Source organism: Rhinolophus ferrumequinum, chromosome 16 (assembly GCF_004115265.2).
Source record: "Rhinolophus ferrumequinum isolate MPI-CBG mRhiFer1 chromosome 16, mRhiFer1_v1.p, whole genome shotgun sequence".
Lineage (NCBI taxonomy): Eukaryota > Metazoa > Chordata > Mammalia > Chiroptera > Rhinolophidae > Rhinolophus > Rhinolophus ferrumequinum.
This window is the reverse complement of record NC_046299.1, coordinates 12228754-12252947: the sequence shown is the minus strand read 5'-3', so window position 1 is coordinate 12252947 and position 24194 is coordinate 12228754. Positions and strand designations below refer to the sequence as shown.

Below are 24194 nucleotides of genomic sequence, written 5' to 3'. Positions count from 1 at the left end.
GTGGTCATCTATTATCCTGAATGATAATTAAGTACAAAAGGGAGATGCAATTTAGAAAAAGAGCCCCATGAAGTTGGGGTGACAGGAATGGGCCACACCCTGGTTTATATTCATAATGAAATTTGAGAAAAACATATTACCAGAAAAATCACAATAGATATGTTAGATTTTGCAATAGCAAATAAATACGACTTTGCAGAATGGGTAAAAACCATGATTTCTCGTCATAATGAAATAGTGGCATCTTGGGTCAATTTTTCAAGTGACATTATGATGGTCTTTGGCTATGTCTACAACTGACTTCTCACCTTCCTTAAAGAGCGTGTGAAGTTGGGACAATGTTTGTAATTGTAGAAAGGAGCTGTATACTTTTAGCTTCTCAGTTGAGAAAAAGTCAACCCAAAGTGGTGGCTTTTGAGTCTAGCACCAGGTCTGTCATTTGCCCACGTGAGCACACCAGAACCTCAGTTTCTCCACCTATAAATTAAAGACAATAATAATAATAGTGCTGCTTCCCCACAGAATTGCTGTGAGAATCAAACGAGGTAACAGATGTCAGCTGCCATTATTAGTATCTGCAAATCAATTAATTTCAAGAGAATTACAGCTGTTATTTCTTCTTAGAGAGCTTAGATGCAGCCTTATGTGGCAGCAGCAGGGTGGCAATACATTATTTCCAAAGGTAGCTATTGCCTGGAAGTGAGATGTCATTGTGCTATTTGTTTCGCAATCCTATTGTTATTCCTAGGCTGAGGGGACATAGGAAATAGTGGTCATCCTTAGGTATCTAGGACAATTCATGTGCACAGATAGGCCCAACTATGCATTTGTAAAACCCAGGATGTGTGTCTGTTTGTGTATCGTGTATTAAGAGCAGGGATTCTGGAACCAGATGGTTTAACTTTGAACCCTACTTACTTGTTTGTAACTCTGACAAGTAACTGAATCTGAATCTTGCTACGCTTCGGTGTTCTTATCTGGGAGGGAAAAAAGGTATGTTTGTGCGGATTAAAGTACTCAGAATGGTGTCTCTGCATGCTCTAAATGCCTCATAAATGTTCATTCTTCATACTATCAAGGGGACCTACAGTTTAGCAGCAAAATTATCAGAGGTGATTTCCCTGTTCGAAACATACACCCTTGTCCCTCTGGTGAATAAGAGTTAACCAAAATGCTAGCCTAGACCAGAATCACAACTTTTGGAACTAATGGCCAGAGGGAGGCTGAGTGGCCTGGCACCAAGTCCTTGGTACCTGCCTAAACAGAAATCCATACCGGGCTTTGAACCACAAAACTGTATATTGCAGAACATGATTGGCCCTAAAATGGCTAAGTACTCCTCATGAAAAAAGGGTCATTGCCAAATACGTTTGGGAACATTTTGTTACACTATGCAAATCAGGTTTCTTTGTTGCAGTATGTCTCAGAACAAATATGTCTCACATTAGTCTTTAATAAACTAATGTGCATTGTGAGTCTCCAGAAGACTGTAGAACGTAGAGTTTTCCCATTTATTTTCATGTGGAATCATTGTGGTTTTTTTTTGTTTTGTTTTGTTTTTAAAGAAAGCCTATGGAAATCTTGAGGGATAAGAGGGGTTCCTTAAGGCACAGCTTGGAAAAATACCTGTTTATGTAATGTTTCTCAATTTCAGATATTTTAGACTGGTACATTTTTCATAACAGGATGGTAAAGAACCAAATGTACTCAACAAAATACTCTTTTTGGCAGGAGTGGGTTTCGTGGACTCCTCCACTGGAAGGTCTTGGGGTCATCTTTGTTGGTAATGAGTTAATTATGGCCTGTCCGTGATTTTAAAGAAAAGATCCCCACATCCTAGAGATGGCTGGGGAACACAGAACAGCGTGCACCCTGAAAACTAGACTTACATGTGATCTTTTGGGAACCCATTTGCACAATTTAGAGATGATGAGAATTTCTTTTTTTATGGATTAAAACAAAATTGTTAACCGCAGAGCAGAGGTCAGGTCAGACAGATAAACTGCTCGAGACAATGTGCTGATGATGATTTGTATTTTATGGTCGCTGAAGAGTTTGAGCTGCTTGTTAACGAGACCAAGCGCCATTACATATATTACCGGCATCCACCGTAGCTGCAGAGCTATTTTGAAATATCTTTATGCTACATTTGTTCAAAGTATTGTCTTTCTGTTAAAGGAATTCACCTGCATATTAAATTTTCTCTAGACTATACCTCTGATAGTTTAAAGAAATATTTCTGTCTGTCTCATTGTCTGAATTTGGAAGCTCTGTATTTTCTTTGAGTTCCATTTCTTCTGAAAACTAGTTGTTGACAAATATGACTGTCACAATGATTGTAAGACTGCATTACCCTGTTGATTTTCTAATTCGTTGCCTGAATTGTAATGACTGAAAATAAGAGCAGTCTCTCTCAAATATTTTGTCATCTTACACTCTTTGAAAGATAAATGGTCTTAGAATAGTTGTTGAAATTCTTTGCTAGAATTGAAGTTTTAACATCAAGGTCTATATCCGAGAGAATGTAGGTGGCAGGGATTACTCCTTTTTGGGTAGGTTTTTCTCATCCAAGCAGGGGAATTCTGTAGGGTCAAGTCTAACGTAAAGAAGAGAACATAAAGGAAATGGATTTCCAAGTAAAAAAGAGAGCTGGAATGTATATTAAAAGAGTACCGAGTCCAGGTCTAGATCTGTCATGAAGCCTTGGGTATATCAGGCAGCTATCCGGTGTCAATTTCTGTATTTATGAAAGGAACAGACATCAGTAATCTATAAGAGACATTTTTTCATTAAAAAGTTGGTATGGAAGGAGAGGAAAAAAAGGAAAAATAAGGAGTCTAGTGACTAACTGTGGAATTCTTTCCACATGTTAAATGTGGGGGAAAAGTCATACGATGAGGGCCCATAATCTGTATTCTTCAGTTACTATTTCACATGTAGATCAGCAATAGCTATTGCTTTGGGGGGAGACAGCATTTCCAAACTTGACTCCATTTTGTGCCTGGAATTTTGTGTGCTGTATGCCTAGAATGTTTTTTGGTGGGGTTTTTTTTCCACTTCTCATTTGAAAGGCTTTCACTTACTATGCCTATAAGCTATGATATTAAGGCTCAATGCCAGTGAAGTTTCAGGGAAAAGAGTGAGAAAATTATTTAAAAGGACTACTTTTTGATAATGGCAGTGTTTTGACAGCTTTTGACAGGCAATTTAAAATAATGCAACCTCCTGGATTACAGCCAACCTCTGAAATGGGCTGTAATTTAGAATGATGGCAGCTCCTATGACCTCTGTATTGGAGAGTCACTGGAATTTAAAAAAAAAAAAAATCTCCAGTTTAGGTTTATATTTGAAAATCTGGCTTAAATGTTCTGACATGTAGCCATTTTATTTAATGAAAGGACTTGCTTGTCCAGCTCCAAATACTTGTTCTAAAGCTGGGGAAGATTACCTCCCTTTTTGTGTGTGGTAAAATTCTTCTTCTCAGATTCCACTCCCGACCAGATTGTGGGCATTCTAATCAGCTGGTTGTAGGCACGTCTGCCCTTCTCTCCACTGGACGAAATTAGACCCACCAGGGCACTGGTAAGTATATCAAGCTGTCATTCTGCAGTGAAGTCCTGGGCTGTTACAGCTTTCAACTTTCTCCTTTCACACCAATGTGTTGTCTTGGATTCTGAGTTTGGTCCTCAAGGCCCCTCTGAAAAATAGATTCTATTACTCCCTTAATTCTGAAAGTTAAATGCTTTTTAAAGAGTTGTGTAAGTTAAACATGAACTGGGTATGCAGCGTAGAATTTTTAACTGAACTGCAGTTCTCCAAACATACCAATATATTCCAAAATTGCCAGTTGCAGGTCATAAAATATTTACATTATGGAGTAAATAATGTATGTTTAGTAAGAAACGATGAAATATTTATAGTTTTTCTAAAGATACTATATGGGGTTTTTCCTCTACCACAGCCATTTTTCTTGAAGCAGGCAAAATAGGCAACTTTAAGAGCTCTGAGAACAACAAGGAAGCGTCTACGAAGGAAGCAAATGTTCTGAGGCAGTAAGTGGAAGAGTCTCCACAAGGAAAAGAAACAACAGCTGATCCCAGAAATCAAGATACATATTTCATATGATTAAAGGTCTAAGGAGTCATTAGCAAACAATTTTGGTATTTTTACCATTAAATTGAAGAGTTGCTAGGCCCTGATCTCGTGACACAATCATTTGCCAACGCCATTCTGTGTGAGCGTTGTGAACCTCAGAGGATGGTATGACTCTCCGGGCTTTCAAACGAATACATTTTTCAAACCTCTCCCACCCACTCATTGACCCTGAAGAACTATCACAGTGTTACTAAATCTTCATGGCACACGTTTGGGAAGGAGTCTGAAGAAGCTTGTAACAGGAATGTTCAACAGAATCACCTAAGAGGGTCTTGTAAAGAGATTTTCAGGCTCCCACCCACTCTAAGGAATTCTAATAGGATCCTCTAGTGTAGGGCCTGGGAATCTTCATTTCTGATAAGCTTCCCAGGTAATTCTGATGATCATCAGGGTTTGGGAACTGAATGATGGCAGACTGAATATTGGACCCCAAAGATATCCAGGTCCTAACCCCTGGAACTTGTGGATGTTACCTTATATGACAAAAGGAAGATTACAGGTGTAATTACATTAAGATTCTTGAGATTAGCCTGGATTAACTGGGTGAGCAATGAATGTAATCGCTGGTGTCCTTATAAGAGGGAGACAGAGGGAGATTTGACCATAGAAGAAGAGGGCAAAATGATAATAAAAGCAAGAGGCTAGGCTTCTGGCTTTGAAGATGAAGAAAGGGCCAAGAGCCAGGGAACGTAGGTGGACACTAGAAGTGGAAGAAGGTGAGGAAAGAGATTCTCTCCTAGAACCCTCAGGAGGAACCAGCCCTGCTGACATCTTGCCTTTCGCCCCGTGAAAGAGATTTTGGACTTTTGACCTGTAGGGCCGTAAAAGAATAAATTTGTGTTGTTCTAAGGCACTATTTGTGGCCATGTGTTACAGTGGCAACAGGAAATAAATACACACATCATTGCCCTAAGCCACCTCAATTTTAATAGTCCTTTGTGGCTAAACACAACACTTCAAGCCAGAGCTTCGAGGCCCCAGGATTTAACCCATTCCCCAACTATGGAGGGTCACAACAGCAGCCTTGACTCTAGAAAACACTGCTGCCCCCTCTTGCCATCAGCGTGGAGCACCTCCCTCACATTCCCTTGAGGATGCCACTGCTGCCCCAAAGGGAAAAGGCAGCAGTGTGGGACCGTGGCCAATGACTGCATCCCTCAAGCTTGGACCTCAAGCCACAAGAATTCATCAGAGCTCTCCTGTGTGCTCAGCACTCTGCCAACCGCTGTGGGGAATTAGGGAGTCAGGAGAGGTCACTCCCCATTCTCCTGCTGAGTACAGAAACTGCAGAGTGATCAGACACTTAGGAGCATTTTCCAGGAATGCCAAAGCTGAGGCTGCCCTGTCTACACAGGACATTGTCTAATTTTGGGATAGGACAAATGCATCATTGCAGTTTAGAGGAAGGATGATGTCAAAGCCTGGGCTTCCCAGTTCTACTGTGACTAGAAGACCTGGAAATCAAGTCATTTTTACAGAGTTCTAGGCTCTCGGCAAGCTGAGCGATGAACAAATTATCCGTGCAACATTTGAAATGTATTTTCCAAGGTGGGTGAGTGTGTGGGGGGAAGGGGTATCTATATTTTTATCAGCACTTGTTCCTATCAGAGCTCCTCTCAGTGAAAGAAAAAATAAGATGGCAGCTGCATAGAGCTGGGATAGCATCTCGTTGCTATGCCAACAGTGTCTGCTCTGCTCCCAAGCTCCATCTGGTATTTTCAGGCCTAACAGCCAGGTAGCAATGCCTAGTGGAAGAAAAGGCATCAATAGAGATTCTTCAGATCAAGCACAAATGAACACAGCAACATCATGCCCTTTCTATGAAAAACAGTGAATTATTTCAGCAGCAACAGGGCAGTACAAAGACAGACCACTTAATACATAGACCATGCTGAACTAAGCAGCACAACATGCATATAAAGTAAAAGTAGCTGTCGGAGCTGATGGGGGGCTTTTTCTTAAAGGCAAGCTGACCACGCTCCCATGGGGTGCTTCTCTTCTCTCCTGCTCTCTTTCCTGGCCCTGCTTTGTGGAGCTGTGTGTGCTGTAGGTAATATGGATGCAGCAGCTCTTACCTGACCTTCCCTTCAGATTTTATCCTTGCTGATTACTGTTCCCTGGTAGCTCTGTAGAATTTATGAGAAGCTGAATTTCAGTTCTCCTCCATGGGCACTCGCTCACAGAAAAGCATGCTTTTAAAACACAATACGACGCAGTTTTCACCTTCCCCCACTCCCATTTTGAACACAATTTAGTGAAAGCACTTCCTTTTTCATCCTTAATAATACCATCATTAAGGACGTTACATCTTTACAAAGATACCATTTATCTAAAATACGATGCAAGGTGGCTTTATAGCTACGTTGTCATGTAGTATTTGGGGCACACTGATACTAAACAATTACTCACTGTTTATCTGACTTTCAAATTTAACAGGGTATCCTGTATTTTTAATGCTAAATCTGGCAACCCTATTTATAAACAGAGACGTATGCCTTTTCAATTCAATTGATCACTCAGGCTCTGAAAGAGTATATCAAAATGTCAGTACTTTGAACTGAGTGTTGGTTTCCAGCATTTACTGGTTATTAAAAGGAACATTTAAATGTTCATTGTTTACACCAAAATCGGTTGTTTGCATCAAACTTTACATACACTCATTTTTTTTTCCTTCTCTCAACACAGAGTTACTGGGCACTTGCTCCTTGCTTGGCACTTCCAGAGCTGGGAATTCGTGGCACACAAGACCACCAGGCGTTCCTTCGTGGCGCTAACACCATGCTATGGCTCCAGAATCTTATTTCAGGACATTTGCATATAAGCACTTTGGTATACAAAGACCCATCAGACATGGTGTTGCTCTCTAAGAGCAAATAAACTATACTAGGTTAGTTGTTCCATACCCATCTTAATATCTCCCCAAACCTCATCAAACCAATCCCAAGTAGTTTCATGGGCATTAAATCACAGAGGAAATCAAACTGTCATTTTTCACTTCCTTTGTCCCTCAGTCAGTATCCCAGGTTAGGAGACAATTGTCCCTGACAGAGTTAGACATTACCCGGCGCCACCCCACCATCGGTTTCTGAAAGACCCTTCTGCTCTCTCTGGGCTCCCTTCACTTGAGGATCCCTGCTCTGTCTTCTTCCCCTAGAGATGTCATTACATGAGTAATATTGGCATTCTCTCTCTCTTTTTTTCTCTCCTTTTTTCCACTGCCCTAATTCTTGTCTCCTTTTAACTATTTCATCTATTTGATACTGGTAACTACTAAACCAAAGGGGAAGAATTAAAGGTCTGCAGTATTCCAGAAAGTTTTTGAGATATGGACCGTCTTTAAGTTTTTTCTATATCACTCAGATTCTTTCCTCTCACATCTCACTTTTTTGACAGTGACACACTCAGTTTTATTTTATGAGAATGCTAGGTAACTTATTACATACACTCAGGTATGACATTTAAAATATGCAGTCACTGTGGTAGACAGAATAATGGCCCCCAAAGATATCTGCATCCTAATCCCTGAAACCCATGACTGTGTCACCTTACATGGCAAAAGGGACTTTGAAGATGTGATTTAAGACTCTTGAGATGGTGAGATCATCTTGACGTATCCAGGTGGGCCCAATGTAATTACAAGGGTCCTTATAAGAGAGCGGCAGGGATGTCAGAGGAGAGTTTTGAGGATGCTGGATCGCTGGCTTGAAGATGGAGGAAGGGGTCAGGAGCCAAGGATGCAGGCAACTTCTACAAGCTGAAAAAATAAGGAAACAAATTATCTCCTAGAATCTCCAGAAGGACTGCTGATCCTTTGAGATCAGCAAAGTCAGACGTGTAAGCCTAGTCAGACCATTTTTGGACTGGTGACCTCCAAAACTGTAAGATAACAAATTTATATTGTTTTCAGCCACCATGTTTATGGTGACTTGTTATAGCAGCAATAAGACAATGCACCTACAGGCCCAAGCACTGAGAAATCAGAACTACCCTGAGCAGATGTTAACCATTAGTTGCTGGATTGTGCGAGACCGGCGTCGTCATGGAGATGGGTCAGCCCTGTCGTGGAAGTTGGCACTGGAGGGCTAGGGTCAAGGTTGTTACCAACCACTGTGGGAGCATTTCAATAATTTTACAATGGGCGAACCAGTGCACACCCTTCTGCAGATGTAGAGTGGATTCTGGCATCATCCCTCAGGAGTTGATATTAACCTATAACCAAAATGGCCAATGCAATGATTCTAATGGATTTGTAGCCTCTTTTCTATGTGTCCTACATTGGGCTTTTCCAGAGTGTGAACTGGTATGACTTTTCACTTAAAGGCTTTTATCATTAAATTTTTAGTTGTTTGTTTGTTTTTCCAATTTACTATCTGAACTTTCCATCTGTAAGTATCGAGTATTTTTTCTTTCCTTCCTCCAATTTTCTCCTTTATTTTACTCTGCTTCTCCTATCCCCATCAGAAAACAAGTAAAATAGGGGGAAAAGAGAGTCAGTGTCTTGCTCAAGGTCACGTAGCTAATTATCAACCAAACTGAGCCCTGGACCTGAGTCAACACCCTCTATCTCCAACCAGTGATGTGTAGTCACTTCCCCACCAAGGGAACAGTGCTTAGTGGTTGTCTTCCTATTCTTAAAATGCAATCATTCCCCTACACAACCCTCTCATGACCTTTCACTGCATGGTGAATAAAATCTGAACTCCTTCCATTGCCTTCAAAGCCCTGCGTGATTGGGCCCTGACCATTTCACCAATCCCATCTGCGCAATGATCCTACTGGCTTCCTCTCTGACTTCAGATGCCACTTCTCTCCAGCCTGAGGGACTTTGTAGAAATATAAATGTGTTGCCCACACTGTCTATGGCAGGTGTCTGCCCCACACAGTTAGATTTTATACCAACACTTCCACCATGTGTATTGAATTAATGAATGTGAACTTTGCTTCTTGTTGCCCCTATAGGCTCCATGAGTGCAGAGAACTCATTCATCTTGTTCATTGTTGTGGCAGAGCCTGGTACACAGTGGTTCTTCAATGCACACTTAGTAAATGATGTTTGTGGTCATTCCTGATGGCCTCACCCTAAAGCCATATCACCATTCTTAAAGGCACAGAATTCCCAGTTCATCTTGTAAACCATTGAGACAGGCAGCCAATCAGATGCTGGGACTGAATAAAGGCAAGACAAGTTGTCTGGTCAGTTACATAAAACAGGATAGCGGGCACTTAAAGGAAGTGGAAACTAGTTTTCTGACCTCTGTGGTGATCAGCTTACACTGTGAAGCAGGAGCCATGAATCCCCTTATCTACTTCTAGATGAGAATATTATGTCTCATTTACAGTTACAGCCTTCTGGACTAAAGTATCATATTTTATGAGTAATAGCATCTGTAAGTAAGATAAAAGACATCACAGAAGAAAATGAAAGCATTTAAAATACAACAATTACTGAAATAAAATCATCTTTAGGACATTCTTCTGACAAGTTCTCTTAGGTTTTATTAATTTCTTCTAAGGATATCACCATGAATCTTTTTTATGGGTGTTTGGATCCCATGTGCACAATCCTTGCATCTATTCACTGGAGGCTAAGATACAATAGAGTTCAGGATCTCAGCTGTTTCTGCTTTTCTCCATGATAACACCTTGAAAAGGGAAATGGTAAAGGTAGATTATAAACAGTTTAACAAACCCATGCATGGACACATTTTACAAGTAGAATAATGAGATAAAACAGGCACAGAATTACAAGACTGCCAAATTTCAAATGATGATATATTCACCACTTTAGTAATTCTAATATTTTGCAATATTTCCATATTTGTTTTCAGATATTTAAATTCCTTTCACTCTGTTTATTTATTCCCTTCAATATTGTCCCCAAACTGCTTACTATTATGAAATATCATGAAATAATCAGCTTATTTTGTTTGAAATGTTTCTTAGTGACCTCTTTTATTTAAATGTTAATTAATTGTTTCCTTTAACCATCTTACAGATTTTCCATATTCTATTATCAACACACTTGCAATGTCAAATAAAAGATAAAGTTTATGAGCCATGTAAACTATGATAAAACATTCTGAACTGTCTATGGCATTGTGAAAATAATGGCAGTGTTTGACTTTTATAATGTTAAGCTATTGTACTAAGGCCACCAAAGTCATTTTAAACATTGGAAACGTAAAGTAGTTGTATCTTGATGAATGAGCAATTTTGAAAATTGTTTTAAGAAGAAACAAAATTTATGGTTCACTCTATATAGACACATGTATGCTTATATGTACATTAACTTTTTCCCAAACTTTCCAGGGTCACTGTGAATAACTAATATATAGTAATAGAAATATTAAAATTTATCCAAGATTTCCAAATAATCACTATGACTAATTCACTCAGATTAATAGACATATTCATAGAAATTTAGCATAGAATCTGTTGATTGTTGGTACAAATTTGGACCCATTGAACAACTAAAGAGTTGATTATTTACTAAATAACCATGTACTAAATAGGAAGGCAAAGAATACAATAATGACTAAAACAAGTAACTGGTAAGAAAAAAATACCTTAAATTTCTCTTTTAATTCTTTCTATGTAATCCTAAACCATTTAAATTTATTGTCATGGAAATGATAACTTGATACAACCAGATTTCAAGCCCCACTTTTTATTCATCTTTGTAATTCCAAATTCTTACTTGCCTTACGTATAGTATACACCCAATGAACAGATACTCAATAAACAAATGAATCATACAAGGTGGAGAAGAGTGGTTTCCAAGTTTTGTTTTGTTTTGTTTTCTGGGGTCTACAGGCTAATCTCTGGGGTAGGGCACCTGCGCAGCCTTCCTGGACCTCATGCTGGGCTCTGGGCTCTGACACTGTGAAAGTCCAAGTTCACCAGCTATGCTACACTTTTTTTTTTCTTCCAAAGATTTTGATATTTAATGACTCCTAATGTGTTAATGGAATTTCTTTATGTAGTATCTTTCACAAGCAAAACAAGTTTGTTTTTTTCATAATTTCTATAATAAGCATTTATTGATGAAAGTATTTCTTAAAAAGTATGCTTTTCTTAATCAGTAATTAAGAAATGAGTTTACTTAAATTTCTATTATAAAAGTGTGAAACTTAAAATTGACACCTTAAACATATTTATATTTATATTTATATATGACTTTATCATCGATCAGTATGTATGTACATGTATGTATGCGTGTTCTATCTATATCTATGTATCTGTCTCTATAGCTATCATCTATCTATCTATCTATCTATCTATCTATCTATCTATGCATCTATTATATATCTATCTGCCTTCCTACCTACCTATCATTTATCTTTCTAATATCCTTAATGGAGAAACCCTCTTGCAGCAGATAAACTGCCCCAGGCCAGCTCTGTACTCTAGCTGTTATGCCCTTTCTTCAAACTCTTACTACAGAGTTCAATACAGAAAACAGATAAAAGAGGAGTTGTTTTAACTGTAGTAGTTGAAAGCCACTGGTGAACAAAAAAGATCTTTCACTGGAGCACAAGGAATTAGGAGGGAGTTCCAGACCTAGCTCTGACATTAATAGCCTGTGCAATGTTGGGGCAATCCATCAGCCACCATGGCCTCAGTGTTAATATCCATTACAAACAAAGGATTGTCAAGATGTTTTCTAAAGTCCGTTAAATGACTAAAAATGCTTTATTAAAATAGAAATAAATCAGTCATTTAAATTTTAAAAAAACTCAGATAACTATTTCCCACAATTTAACTTTCAAGCTCTGTTATACAGGTTGAATTCTGTCCCCAAGATAATAGGTTGAAGTCCTAACCCTCAGCAGTTCAGAATGTGACTTTATTGGGAATAGGCGCATTGCAGATGTAGTTAGTTAAGGTCCCATTTGAGTAGGATAGGCCCTTATCTATTATAATATGACTGGTGTCCTCATAAGGAGAGAAAAAGAGACAAAGAGGCAGGGACACGCAGGAGAACTCTCAAGGGAGAAGAGATGGAAGTGATGCATCTATAGATCAAAGAACCCATAAGATTACCAGTAAGGACCAGAAGCTAGGAAGAGGCAACGAACAGCTTCTCCCTCAGAGGGCCCAGAGGAACCAACCCTGCGGACACCTCGATTTCAGACTTCTGACCTCTAGAACGATGAGAATAAAATCTTGTTGTTTTAAACCACCCATTTGTAGTATTTCATTATAGCAGCTCTAGGAAATTACTATAAATATTAAGAAACTAATATACTGCGTTGTATACAAATTTCATTTTTAGTTTTACATAGTAGATAGGTAGCTGGTTAAATAAGCATTTACAACAAGGGATGATCCATTCTCAATTATTTTTCCTTAGGTCACATTTAATTTTAATTCATTACAGATGCATTGCACTACTAATCCAAATTCTAGAAGTCTGAAAATGTCTTCAGAAAAGTTATTAATTTGTTGGTGATAAGCATTTTTTAGGAAATGTATCTGCCTTGAAATGAAACACAGCTGCTGAAATGGTGTCATTTTCTCCAGTGTCTAGTTTTTGGAGGCAGTAAATGAAGTGGTGAAGGGTAGCCTTGAGAGAGTATCAGGGTTCAAATCCTGATTCTGCTACTTCTTAGCTATTGTATGTGACCTTGGACAAATTACTTAGCTCTCTCTGCCTCGGTTCTCCAATGTAATGTGGAAAGAGTAAAAGCGTAGGGTTGTTGGATTGATTAAAAGACTTTTTTTTTAGTACTTCTAACCTACTGTCACAGATTGACTGCATAAAACAACTCGGACATGCCATTCACCTGCTAAAAAACTTTACATGGTCCTCCATCACATAGAGAAAATGTTAAACACCGTCCAAATGTCAGCTCTATCTTCCTTTCTGCTTTTTTTCTCCCCTACTCACTATCTGTTGAAGTCCCATCCTCCTTGAAAATCCAGCTCATGTTTCATCCTCTAATGATAAGCCTTCCCAGGACACCGACAACAGACTTATTCTTTCTCCCTCTGCCATATTCCCATAGCACAAGGGTGAAACTCTTGTACACATCCTGCCTAGGAGTTATTTGTGCATGCTATGTCCAATTTATTATGACCTCCAGGAGGGCAGGGCCTGTACCTTTCAATCTCCTGTAGTATCTAACAGAGATTTTTACACTTAGTAGATACTCAATAAATGGTTGTTAAACTTGGTTGAACCCACATTTTTTTTCTTTTTCTTTTTGGCAGATGCCCTAAGGAAAACATAAGATAAATAAATTACTTTTCTTCTTTTCATTGCAGTATATATGCCCTGGGCTAGTGGGTTTTTGCAAGCCTGTTTTAGAATTTAGGGAAGTCATCAATCTAAGGAAGGAGAGGTAATGCATTTTAAATCACAAGAGCAATATAGCCTTATATGAGGCCTTCTAGCAAAGCAATTATCAATGGTTCAATAACCCAGGTGCTAGTTGTTGAACAAAAGTCTAAGGTGGAGAGACAATGAATGATCTTAACTTTTATATTCCATAGGTATGCAATTCAATGAAACATGTACAGATGGAAAGTTTAGATCTGAGAATCATACGTGGGTATCATAATGCAAATAATTGGCTTTCTTTCTGAAGAACATCTGTTGAAACATCTGAAAGTAGTTGTTTATACTGTTGCCAAAATGCTGAAAAATATAATAATTCTCCAAAGAGGTTAGAAATATCCGGGGGAAGAAAAATATTTCTTATGTAGCTCTGTTTTTATTAAATCCTGTTGTTGTTTCTCTAATGTGGCACATAGGAGATGCTCAATAATATTTGTCGAATGAATGTTGAATAAATAGCAGAGATTCATTAAACAGTTGTTGAGTGAATCATTTTTTTTTTAGACTTATAAGATACATTTCCAGGAAATAGTATGCCCTAGTTTTACCATGTTGTATATCATTTTTATTCAGCATAAATGAAAGTAATGCTACTCTTGCTCTGGTGAACAGCTATAAGAAAAATATCTTAACATTATAGAAAATGTATGAATAAAGCTAGATGTATGATAGCAATATTTTAATACCTTAGTATGTTACTTGTACTCATTATAATGAAACATTTAAAATTTGAATTGTGGGTTTGCATAATCAGGTTTGCTTTAATAAATAAAATAAAATTTAAAAAAACCTTGCTAATGTCTATAGCTGTGATTCCTCTAAGCAGATTCAAATTTAGGATTTAAAAGTACCAAAATATTCTGGGATGTGAAAAAGACTGCAGAAGATGAAGAAGCCATTTCTCCTCATACCCCCTTTTCTTCCCAGAATTTCTAGCAGTTCTCTCTTCTGTACTCCTGTGTGAGTGAGGTGACTGGGCTCCCTAAAGGCTGCCCAAATTTCACTCTGCCAAATTTCAGTACAGGAAGAGCATGTTAAATAATAAATGTAAGTTTGAATGTAACTAATAACATTAGAATGTTAAAGAGCAGCCTGCTTTTGAAAACCAGCCTCCTTGTGAGGATACTCTCTGTGCAAGTCCATGGGAAATAATTCTGAAGGGAGTGATATTAATTAGTAATATAATTTATCTTCTGGAAGCCCTAGTCTTTGATGGCCGTCGTGGCACAGTTCATAAGCCTCAAAACGAGTGCTCAAAGAAAGTGGTTCAAAACATAATTTCAACTTTGTTTTTCATCCTTGAACAGATAAAAGAGTCAAATTTATTTCAGTATATCTAAATTTTACACATACATTTATATGATGGAGAATTATGAAGTTATAAAAATGTTTTTATGAAGAGTTTTCAATGAAATGGTAAAATGCTTGTGATGTAATAAGAGGGAAAAGGAGCAGAATCTAAAATTAAATTCATGGCCTCTGATCTCATATTTCTTGGTTTCTGATCTTGCTCTGCCATGTACTAGATAAGCAATCTTGGCAAGACACTTAACTATTCGGTGCCTCAGTTTCCTCAACTATACTATGAAGATAATAGTGAAAATCATTTCAAAAGGATATTGTGTCCAGAACAGTGCCTGGAAAATACTCAATAAACAATAATACTAAGTAACAAATAATATAACTTACAATATTTTCAAGTTTGTAAAGGAAAAATGCAAGCTGAGCATGATTACCTGGAAGGCAATAACTGAAGCATTATTGTTTCTGAATGAGATGTTTGTGGGCAATTCTTTTCTACTTTGTTATACTTCTCAGTATGTATTTTAAAATAAAGTTTAAAAATTAAGTTTTAAGCATGCATGGCTTGATGGAAATTAAGTTTGAAATTTGGAATAGGTTAAAATTTATAACCAATTATACTACGCATTAATGAAATATTAACTAAGTATTATACAGACGATGTGACAGAATTTACATTTACCTTCTTTTACTTTGTTGTAAATACATTCTAACTAGGAATTACTTTTTCAAGTTTAGCAATGTCAATTTAACACTCAGAAATAAACTCAAATGTTTATTATAATCTTAATATTTTGACCTACTAAAACTAAAAAATTATTTTTTAATTTAAAAAATTCCCAAAGGTGCCTTTCATGTTCAAGCTCTAATTAGCAACCACTCTGGTCTCTGACACATATTGCGCAGATATTGAAGTGTTAATAATACTGCAGCTTGATTACAAAAAGGCAATGATTAATTTTAAAGCAGACAAAAAAGGTATGTCCTGATTACAAAGGAATGATTAAAGCGGAATGTCAGACATTGCACATTTATAGCAGTCTTTGCCATAGTCAAAGGATAAGACTTTGCAAAAGTTTATATTTAGAATCACGGATACTGCCTGCTTTATAATACTGGGTGTTCGGGCCTTCGAGATAGATCACCCTGACTCCAAAGGCCTAAGGCCTTTGGGGGACACGTGGCCACAGGAAAATGTAAGGGTGATGGTGTATTTTGCAAGGTTTAACAATGTAGTTCCTTTTTCGTTTTTCTTCTTTTGTTTCCTTCCTTTCCTCCCTGATTCAATTGCTCTGTTTTCCCAAGGTTGCATACATACCTCATTAATCTGGTCAATCGCCAGAACATGGACTTAAAAGAAACTTGCAGCCCTTAGACTTCTAGAAGCGGACAACCAGGCTGCAACTCCCCTGCAATTTTCCACCAGTTGACGCATGAATCGCCCCTCCAACTGAGTGGAGATAACATTAGCTCCCAAAGAACTGGACGGACCCCAGGATGCGATTTTTTTGGACGTCAACCCCCAGGAATCGCTTGACTCGCCCTTCCCTTTGTTCTGCCTCTTCTTACAGGCCTATCAAACCTTCTGGCTGTTCTAGAAATGGGGAAGATGGCCTTTGAGGTAGGAGCCTGCCATCTTCCCGGAAGACTGGCATTTGGATAAACCTCCTTTTCTTTGCACCAACCCTTGTCTCTGGGACTTCGGCGTTTGTGGGGCAAGCCCAGAACCTGGGATTTTCGGTACCAGAAGCACCTGAAGGCAAATGGGCCAAAGGCGGCGCCGTAGTTTACGTCCCTCCGACGTGAGGCGCCGGCCGCAGCCTCCGAAGGTCTCCGCCGGCGACACTGTTAGTCAGGACCGGTCGTACCGAGAGGCGGAGCCCTGTGAGGACCTTCTCTCCAGAGAGAGGGGCCGGAGAGGTAAAGCCTGAGCACAGAAAGGGCCGCTGCCCAGACCTGCTCGGGAGCCACGGCCTCGGGCCTCCGTTTTTATTTCCCACCGGCACAAAAAAGAAAACCGGAGAGAGGGGCCGCGGCCTGGCCCGAGGGGACCTGCGTTCCGCCAGGGAAAAGGCCGCGTTTGAGGCGGTTCTCACCAGCGGAACGAGGGCGCGAGAGAGGGAGAAACGGGGTTTGTCTCTTAGAACAGGACACAAAGGCCGGGGGTGGGGGGAGGGGGCGGCCCGGGCGGCGGCCCGGCCGTCGGGGCCTCTCGCCAGCCTGCCTCGGCCTCCGGCCGGCCTTGCTGGGGGCAGGGCACCTGGACGTGGACGTCGATATGGGAATAGCCTTAGAATAATCCTTTCTTATGGTGCTTTCCAGGATCTTCAGAGTCGGTTATAAAATATTTAAGGGCAAAAAAAGGATCCGCAGGAGCCTGTGCGGAGATGAGTTTAGAGTCCTTGTTTCAGCACATCATCTTCTCGGAGCAGCGGGCGGAGGAGAGTCGCCGCTTGATGCGAGAAGGTCGGTGGGCTCGTTTCCACGGGACCTTTGTCGTCTTCAGTTCGGAGCTTGGAGCAGAAGTAAATCCCCAACGTAGTGGACTGAGCAGTTAGGGGGGTGTGCTTTCCACGTCGAGGGGACAGAGAGCTGAAAGGTGACTTTTCACAGGCCACCGAAATGGGGACTTGAGAAACATTGATGTGTTTAAGGATTTAATTTGTATTACAGTCAGGTCGGAAATAAACAGATGCCGTGAAAAACTTAAGAAAGCCACAGAGGAGCTGAATGAAGAGAAAATCAAGTTGGAAACTAAGGTACTGACCTGTGGAGTGTGCTCATTATCATTTGAAAAAGTCTGTTTTAACTTGACTTTTGGAAGATATTTAACTAGTTGTCCTTCAAGTAGGAAGCAGCTTACTAGCCTGATTAGCATTTTGTATGTTGCCTGGGAATATTTAAAGTTCTGAATCCGGTGACACCTTCCATTCTAATATGAATTTGTCCTAAAGAAAGAAGTTTAAGTAATAAGGCATTCGTTGGCCGTGTTGTGGGATGGTTAACGTTTTAAAAGAGGACAATGTCATTGGAAAAATAATTGTTCCATAAGTACTTGGTGCACTATGTACATTTTGAATAATAAATAATTTAAGAAGTGTGCTATGTTGATGTAACAATTGAATGTAGCTTCAAATGAGTCTCTGCCTTTTGTTTTTCAACTCTCTACCACATTTTGTACTTGCCTGTCATCCAAAAGCATAATTTTTCTACTAGCATTTCTCCTTTTTCTGCAGCATTTGTAAAGTTCTGCTGTTTTAAATAGAAGCAAGGGAATCTGATGGTTTCTTGAAGGAGGATTTTGAAGCATGCGTTTTGGACAGGCAAATTAATAGGACAGAAACATTCCGGTCAGGGGAGGATCTGAAGGAAAGGGAGACATACCTAATGCATATTGGGAGAGAAATCATCCAAAGCAGAGGACTGATATCTGGGAAGAGGAGGAAACCATCGCAGGTTTTTGATTGGGAAGCAGAGCAATAAAAGTGGTTTTCAGAAGATCGCTCTGAGTTCTGGGAGGATGAGAGCTATGAACATCATCCAAGTATATCACAATGAAGGCCTTGCTACGAGCAGGGGCAGACAGTCATACAAAAATGTTTATTCAACTCCTAAAGATCACTAAGCAAGCAGTGTGCAATGGGAAATCTGTTTGAGGAAGTCTGTTTGCCTTAAAATGTGTCTGTCTTAATTTACCACTGAGGAACTTCCAGTTCTCGTTTTGAATAATGTAATTATAGATGTTTTCTCTACCTGGGGAGCTTCTGCTCTTCCAAGTCTTGCTCAGGCATCAGGTGTGAAGCCCTCCCTTGGACATCTTGGAAAAATTCTTTCATTATAACATTCAGTGCATCACCTTACAATTAAGCAACAATATATACTTGTGTTTGTGTTTGTATCTTTCAATTTTGTGAGCAATATAGCTGGAATTTTTTTCTTACCCATTTTTTTATTCCAACAGCCTTTATCCAATGCCTACAATTAGTATATATTAGCATTTTAAATGACTTAATGAGTGCTAATAATGAGATAATAGGGAGAGTGCTGTCTTTTACAATAGAATTTGAAACCATTACTCAGTAAGATCTTAGGTCCTGTTTTGCTGGAGTAGCAGATAGACTAGCTGTTAACAATGCTAAAAGCTGATGGGATGGGCAAAGCATTAAAAATGTCATGATGTACTTTAGCTTTCTTTTTCTTTAGAAAACAATATACTTTGAGGACTGGTAACTAGAAGCTATTAGAAGTAATAGGCAAAACAGTTAGGTAATGCGTAGATAGCTACCACTCATTCAGCACTTACTTTATGCTGGGCACTGATCTAAATACCACATCTGTATTAACCCCTTTAATCCTGCCAGGAATTCTGTGATAAGGCACCATCATTTAATCTCCCTTTATAGGGGAGGAAACCCAGAGGTTACATGACTTATCCATGGTATATAACGTAAAAACAAACTACCATAATGAAAGTACGATAGCATATTTTATTAAAACAGATTTCTGAGCTCATCTTAAACTTTTTTCCATGAAATTCACGTATAATGTATGTGAAAATTTTGCGTAGAGTTTAGGGCAATATTTTTAGAAGGTCACTTATGTAAGTTTTTGTACAAAAATGTATTTTTCCTAGATTGATGAAGATATTGACCTGACAGCAAATGTTAAAAAAAAAAATTGCTATTTGAATATCTTCTCTGAAAAAAATTAGGTTTGCTCTTTGTAGTATTTTATTTGTTAGCAGCCTCTTTTGCTGGAAAATGGAAATGTAATTTGTTGATATATACATGTACATAAAAAATGTTGATTCAAATATTTATACCTGAGAGGAGAGCAAATCCCTAACACTGTTTAGAAACATTTGCTGAAATTACTAATTAGTATAGGTTCATAAATGTGTATTGCTTTTTAATCAGCTCATGTACGTGGGTAATAATGCAATTGCATCTTATTAATAAAATTAACAGAAGAAGGTCACAGTTCATACAATACTAATTTGTAATTAAAATAATTTGATTTATGATATAGTCAAAATGGTGTGTGTGTATGTATGTGTATAAAGATTTTAAAAGTAGAACCACAATCATAACGTAAGTGACTGATGGGAAGAACTGAAGAAGTAATCATAAATTGATTTCTTGTTTTTTTATTCTCAGAGTTAATTATATGTCTGCCAATAACAATGAAAATGTATTTACTTGAATATTTGACTTGGCATTTATTGACCAATTTATCAAGTAGAAGCAGCAAAAAGAGAAACTAGAATATAATTTGAATAGGCCAGTGCTTCAGCTCCGTGTATAGTGATACTTCAGAAAATATTCTGGGCGTTTATTTTGGAAGTTGCCTGTGGTCAAAAAATGTATTTAGGAAGTACAGTATTCATTTTTCTTCTGTTCTTTAAAACCTAGGTAGCATGTAATTAGAACTTGAATGATAGCATTTGCCTTTCAGGGCTCGATGAGTCCTTTAAAATATATGGTTGCAAAAGTCTCAGATTATACAGTATGAGTACTTTGTGAATTGGACAGCTACAGCATGCCTGGTTAGGTTTGGTAATACGAAAACAGAAAGACAAGAACGGGCCCTGGATTTGCATTAATGCTTACCAATATACCAGAGCTTGTGATGGGCAAGGAAAGGTTTTATTGATGACAGTGCAAATCAAAATTAAGGACTCACAGAGAATCAGTAGCTTCTTTTAAGCATCTAAAAGAGTTTTCTTTTAGTTTTGTTTTTTTAAAGTATATAGTTAAAATTTGGGCATTTAAACTTTATAAACTTACCATATGAAACCTAATATAGTATCATAGTCTCTTAAGAGGAAGTAAATGAAGGAAAGTCTGAGGTGGTGATGTTTATTTTTTTCTTCTCCCAATTTTAACTTATTACGTAAACATCATAACAATAATCAAATTTTATGAACTTTTTATTAGTTTCAGGTGTACAAAACAATGCAAGTTAGACATTTCACCCTTCACAAAGTGATAACTCCTCTCCCCCAATCTATTGAGCCCCTCTGACATTATATATATCTATTACAATTCTATTGACTCTATTCCCCATATCTCATGACTATATATATATATATATATATATATATATTATCTTATAGTTGACATAGAACATTATTCAGCTTCAGCTTCAGGTGTACAGCACAGTGGTCAGGCATCTGCACCGTCCATGAAGTGGTCTCCCTAATAAGACACGTGCCCATCTGACAGCCTACCAAATCTTCACAACATTATTGATTGTATTCCCCCAACTGTCTTTCATATCCCTGTGGCAGTATCGTAGTAGCGATTTATGCTGTTTAATCCCTTCCCATTCTCCCTCATCCCTACCCACTTCCATCTAGCAATCATCAGGTTTTCCTCTGTATCTCTGAGACTATTTTTGTTTACTTGGCTCATTTATTCAGTTCTTTAGATTCCACATATAAGTGAGATCATATGGTATTTGTCTTTTCCCGACTGACATTTCACTTAGCATAATGTTCTCTAGGTCCATCTGTATTGTTGCAAATGATAAGATCTCATTCTTCTTTATAGCCGAGTGATACTCCATTGTATACGAGGACCACAGTTTCCAAGTACCACATCGGAAAATGTACCACAGTTTCTTAATCCAGTCGTCTGCCGATGGGCATTTCGGTTGTTTCCAAATTTTGGCTATTGTAAATAGCACTGCAATAAACAGGGGTGCATATATTTTTTTGAATTAGCGTCTTGGATTTCTCTGGATACATACCTAAAAGTGGAATTGCTGGACATAAGGTAGTTCCATTTCCAGCTTTTTGAGATACCTCCATACGGATTTCCATAGAGGCTGCACCAGTCTGCCATCCCACCAGCAGTGCACCAGGGCTCCCTTTTCTCCACAACCTTGCCAGCACTTGTTTATTTGTTGATGATAGTTATTCTGACCGGAGTGAGGTGGTATCTCATGGTGGTTTTTATTTGTTTCTCTAATGATTAGTGAGGTTGAGCAATTTTTCATATGTCTGTTGGCCATCTGTATGTCCTCTTTAGCGAAAGGTCTCTTCATGTCCTCTGCCAGTTTTTTAATTGGATTGCTTGTTTTGTTGGTGTTGAACTGAATGTTTTATAAATTTTGGATATTAACCCCTTATCAGATGTATCATTGACAAGTATCTTCTCCGATTCAATAGGCTGCCTTTTTGTTTTATTGATGGTTTCTTATGCTGTGAAAAAACTTCTAAGTTTGATGTAATTTCATATGTTTATTTTTTCTTTTACTTCCCTTGCCCAAGGGGCTATATCAGTAAAAATATTACTCGGTAATGCCGTGTTTCACTGAAAATAAGACCTAGCTGGACCATCAGCTCTAATGCGTCTTTTGGAGCAAAAACTAATATAAGACCACTATAGCATAGTATAAACAGAAGGAAGAAGGAAACATTGAAGATATAGGAAGGTTTGAAGACTTACTAGGTTGGTGGAAAAGTAATTGCGGTTTTTGCAATTGTTTTTAACTTTGTATACCGCAATTACTTTTGCACCAACCTAAGAGTAACAGGAAACCGAAGACATGATTTACTAAAAGTAGTCTCCTAGCTTTATTTCAACAAATTTAACAAGTATAGTTCATGTTTAATGAAGTTATTAATAAGAATGCTTTATTTCCTTGTTCTTTTGCTTTACCAGTTAGGTAGCTTTATGCCAGCAAGGTAATAACTTGAGTTTGGAAAAGTTTCCCGGTAATCATTTTCGCCACTCATGACTAAAGAGCCATATCAGTCAGGCAGCAGGTTAGCATTAACAATACGTGGCCTTTGCCCTTGAGGTACTTAGAGTCAAGCCAGAGGTTACCCCTTCGTTGGAGAGGAGGCTCTATCAGTTGTGGACAAAGAAGGGGCTCTAACAAATTTAACTGAAAGTAACCTCACAGGGTGATCTGATCTTAAATTCCTAACTGGGCAGGTTACGGTGGGTAGTCACGCCTCAGGCCTAGAATTTCCCTAGTAAAAGGTTATCTTTGCCTTAAGCAAGCCCTGTCCATTGTTTTTGTGCATCTAGGTTAACACATCTTTGAAATGCCTCTTTTTCAAACTCCTGGGCTGGGAAGCTGAACCACCCTCAAGAGTTGCATAATCTTGTTAACTATCCTGTAATTGAATCTCCACCTTGCTTCCTCCCACCTTCATGTAATCTTCATTGTATCCTCTCCTTAATTCCAAATGTATAAAAGAAACTGGGAAACTGTCATTCCTGGGAGTATTTGAGATCTTGTTCCCTGGCATGTTGTCCGTTTGGGTCAAATAAACTCATAAAAATTCTCTACAGGTTTGGATGTTTCTTATGTTGACGCAGTTTAGGGTATTCTTGGTTACAAATAACAGAAATTCAGTTTAAAATGGCTTAAACAATATTGGGAAACTATTGACTTACATATTTGAAAACTAACCTTTGATTCTCTAGGAGTAGAATTTCTGGGTCATGTGGTAATTTCAGGTTTAACTTTTTGAGGAAATGACAGACTGTTTCCATAGCAGCAGCACCATTTTACAGTCCCACCAGCAATGTAAGAGGGTTCCAATTTCTCTATGTCCTCTCCAACACTTGTTACTTGCTGGGTTTTTTTGTTTTTGTTCATTTGTTTTTGGGGAATTATGTTTGTTTTATAGCCATCTCTTTGGGTGTGAGGTGCTATCTCATTTTGGTTTATGTTTCCAGTTCCCTAATAACATGAATATATTTTCAGGTACTTATTGGCCATTTGGCACATTTATACTTGACATGAGTCACTTAATGGTCATGTGCGTGGTTACAGTTCTTTTAGGAGGAGATGGTCTCTGAGAAGTAGCAGTCTCCATGGTAATTGAACTAAAATGATCATATTTCTAAATGAAGTGAAAAATATCATACATAGCATTTATTGGACTCCTTTTTCTCAACTTTGTTTTCATGATCTTAAGAAAATCCAAAAAATATTTCACGTTAATAGCAGTTTAGAGCAAACTCTGTAATACTATGCCAGATAGCCTTTCTGTTTGCAGGTGCTTCTAAATCACAAAAGTTGCACACTTTCTGACTTAAGATCCACAAAGTGGAAAATCTACTGTACTGCTTCTAATTGTAAAATCTACCAGCGTGTCTCTATTTCTTTTTTACTTTTTAAGGAGCTACTCCGCATAAATTGTTTAGCCTGAAATGTTAGAAATGTTTTGAACAAAAGAAAGCTTCTTTTTGGAAACTGAGAGAATGGTCCTTTAATTGAAGAACAACATGTTTGTGGTTCAGTATGCAGAAAGCACAAGATTAAAATTTGGTTTATTAGCCTCATAAGAACTATGCAGCACAAAAGAATGCCTTTTAAGAAGTTTACCGTTTGACTTGTGATTTCTTGGAAAATCAATTAACTGTATTCCTTACCT

General features: G+C 38.3%; 1 protein-coding gene across 1 annotated transcript in view; it reads left to right on the top strand.

The window, feature by feature from the left end:
• Window positions 1-17125: 17125 nt before the first annotated feature.
• The window catches only part of CCDC172 (coiled-coil domain containing 172), a 47121-nt gene continuing 40052 nt past the window's right edge, over window positions 17126-24194 (top strand). Inside the window, exons 1-2 of the mRNA XM_033130983.1 lie at window positions 17126-17263; window positions 17471-17556. Coding sequence (XP_032986874.1) covers window positions 17185-17263; window positions 17471-17556 — 165 coding nt within the window. The 5' untranslated portion in view covers window positions 17126-17184. The remainder of the gene's footprint in view (window positions 17264-17470; window positions 17557-24194) is intronic.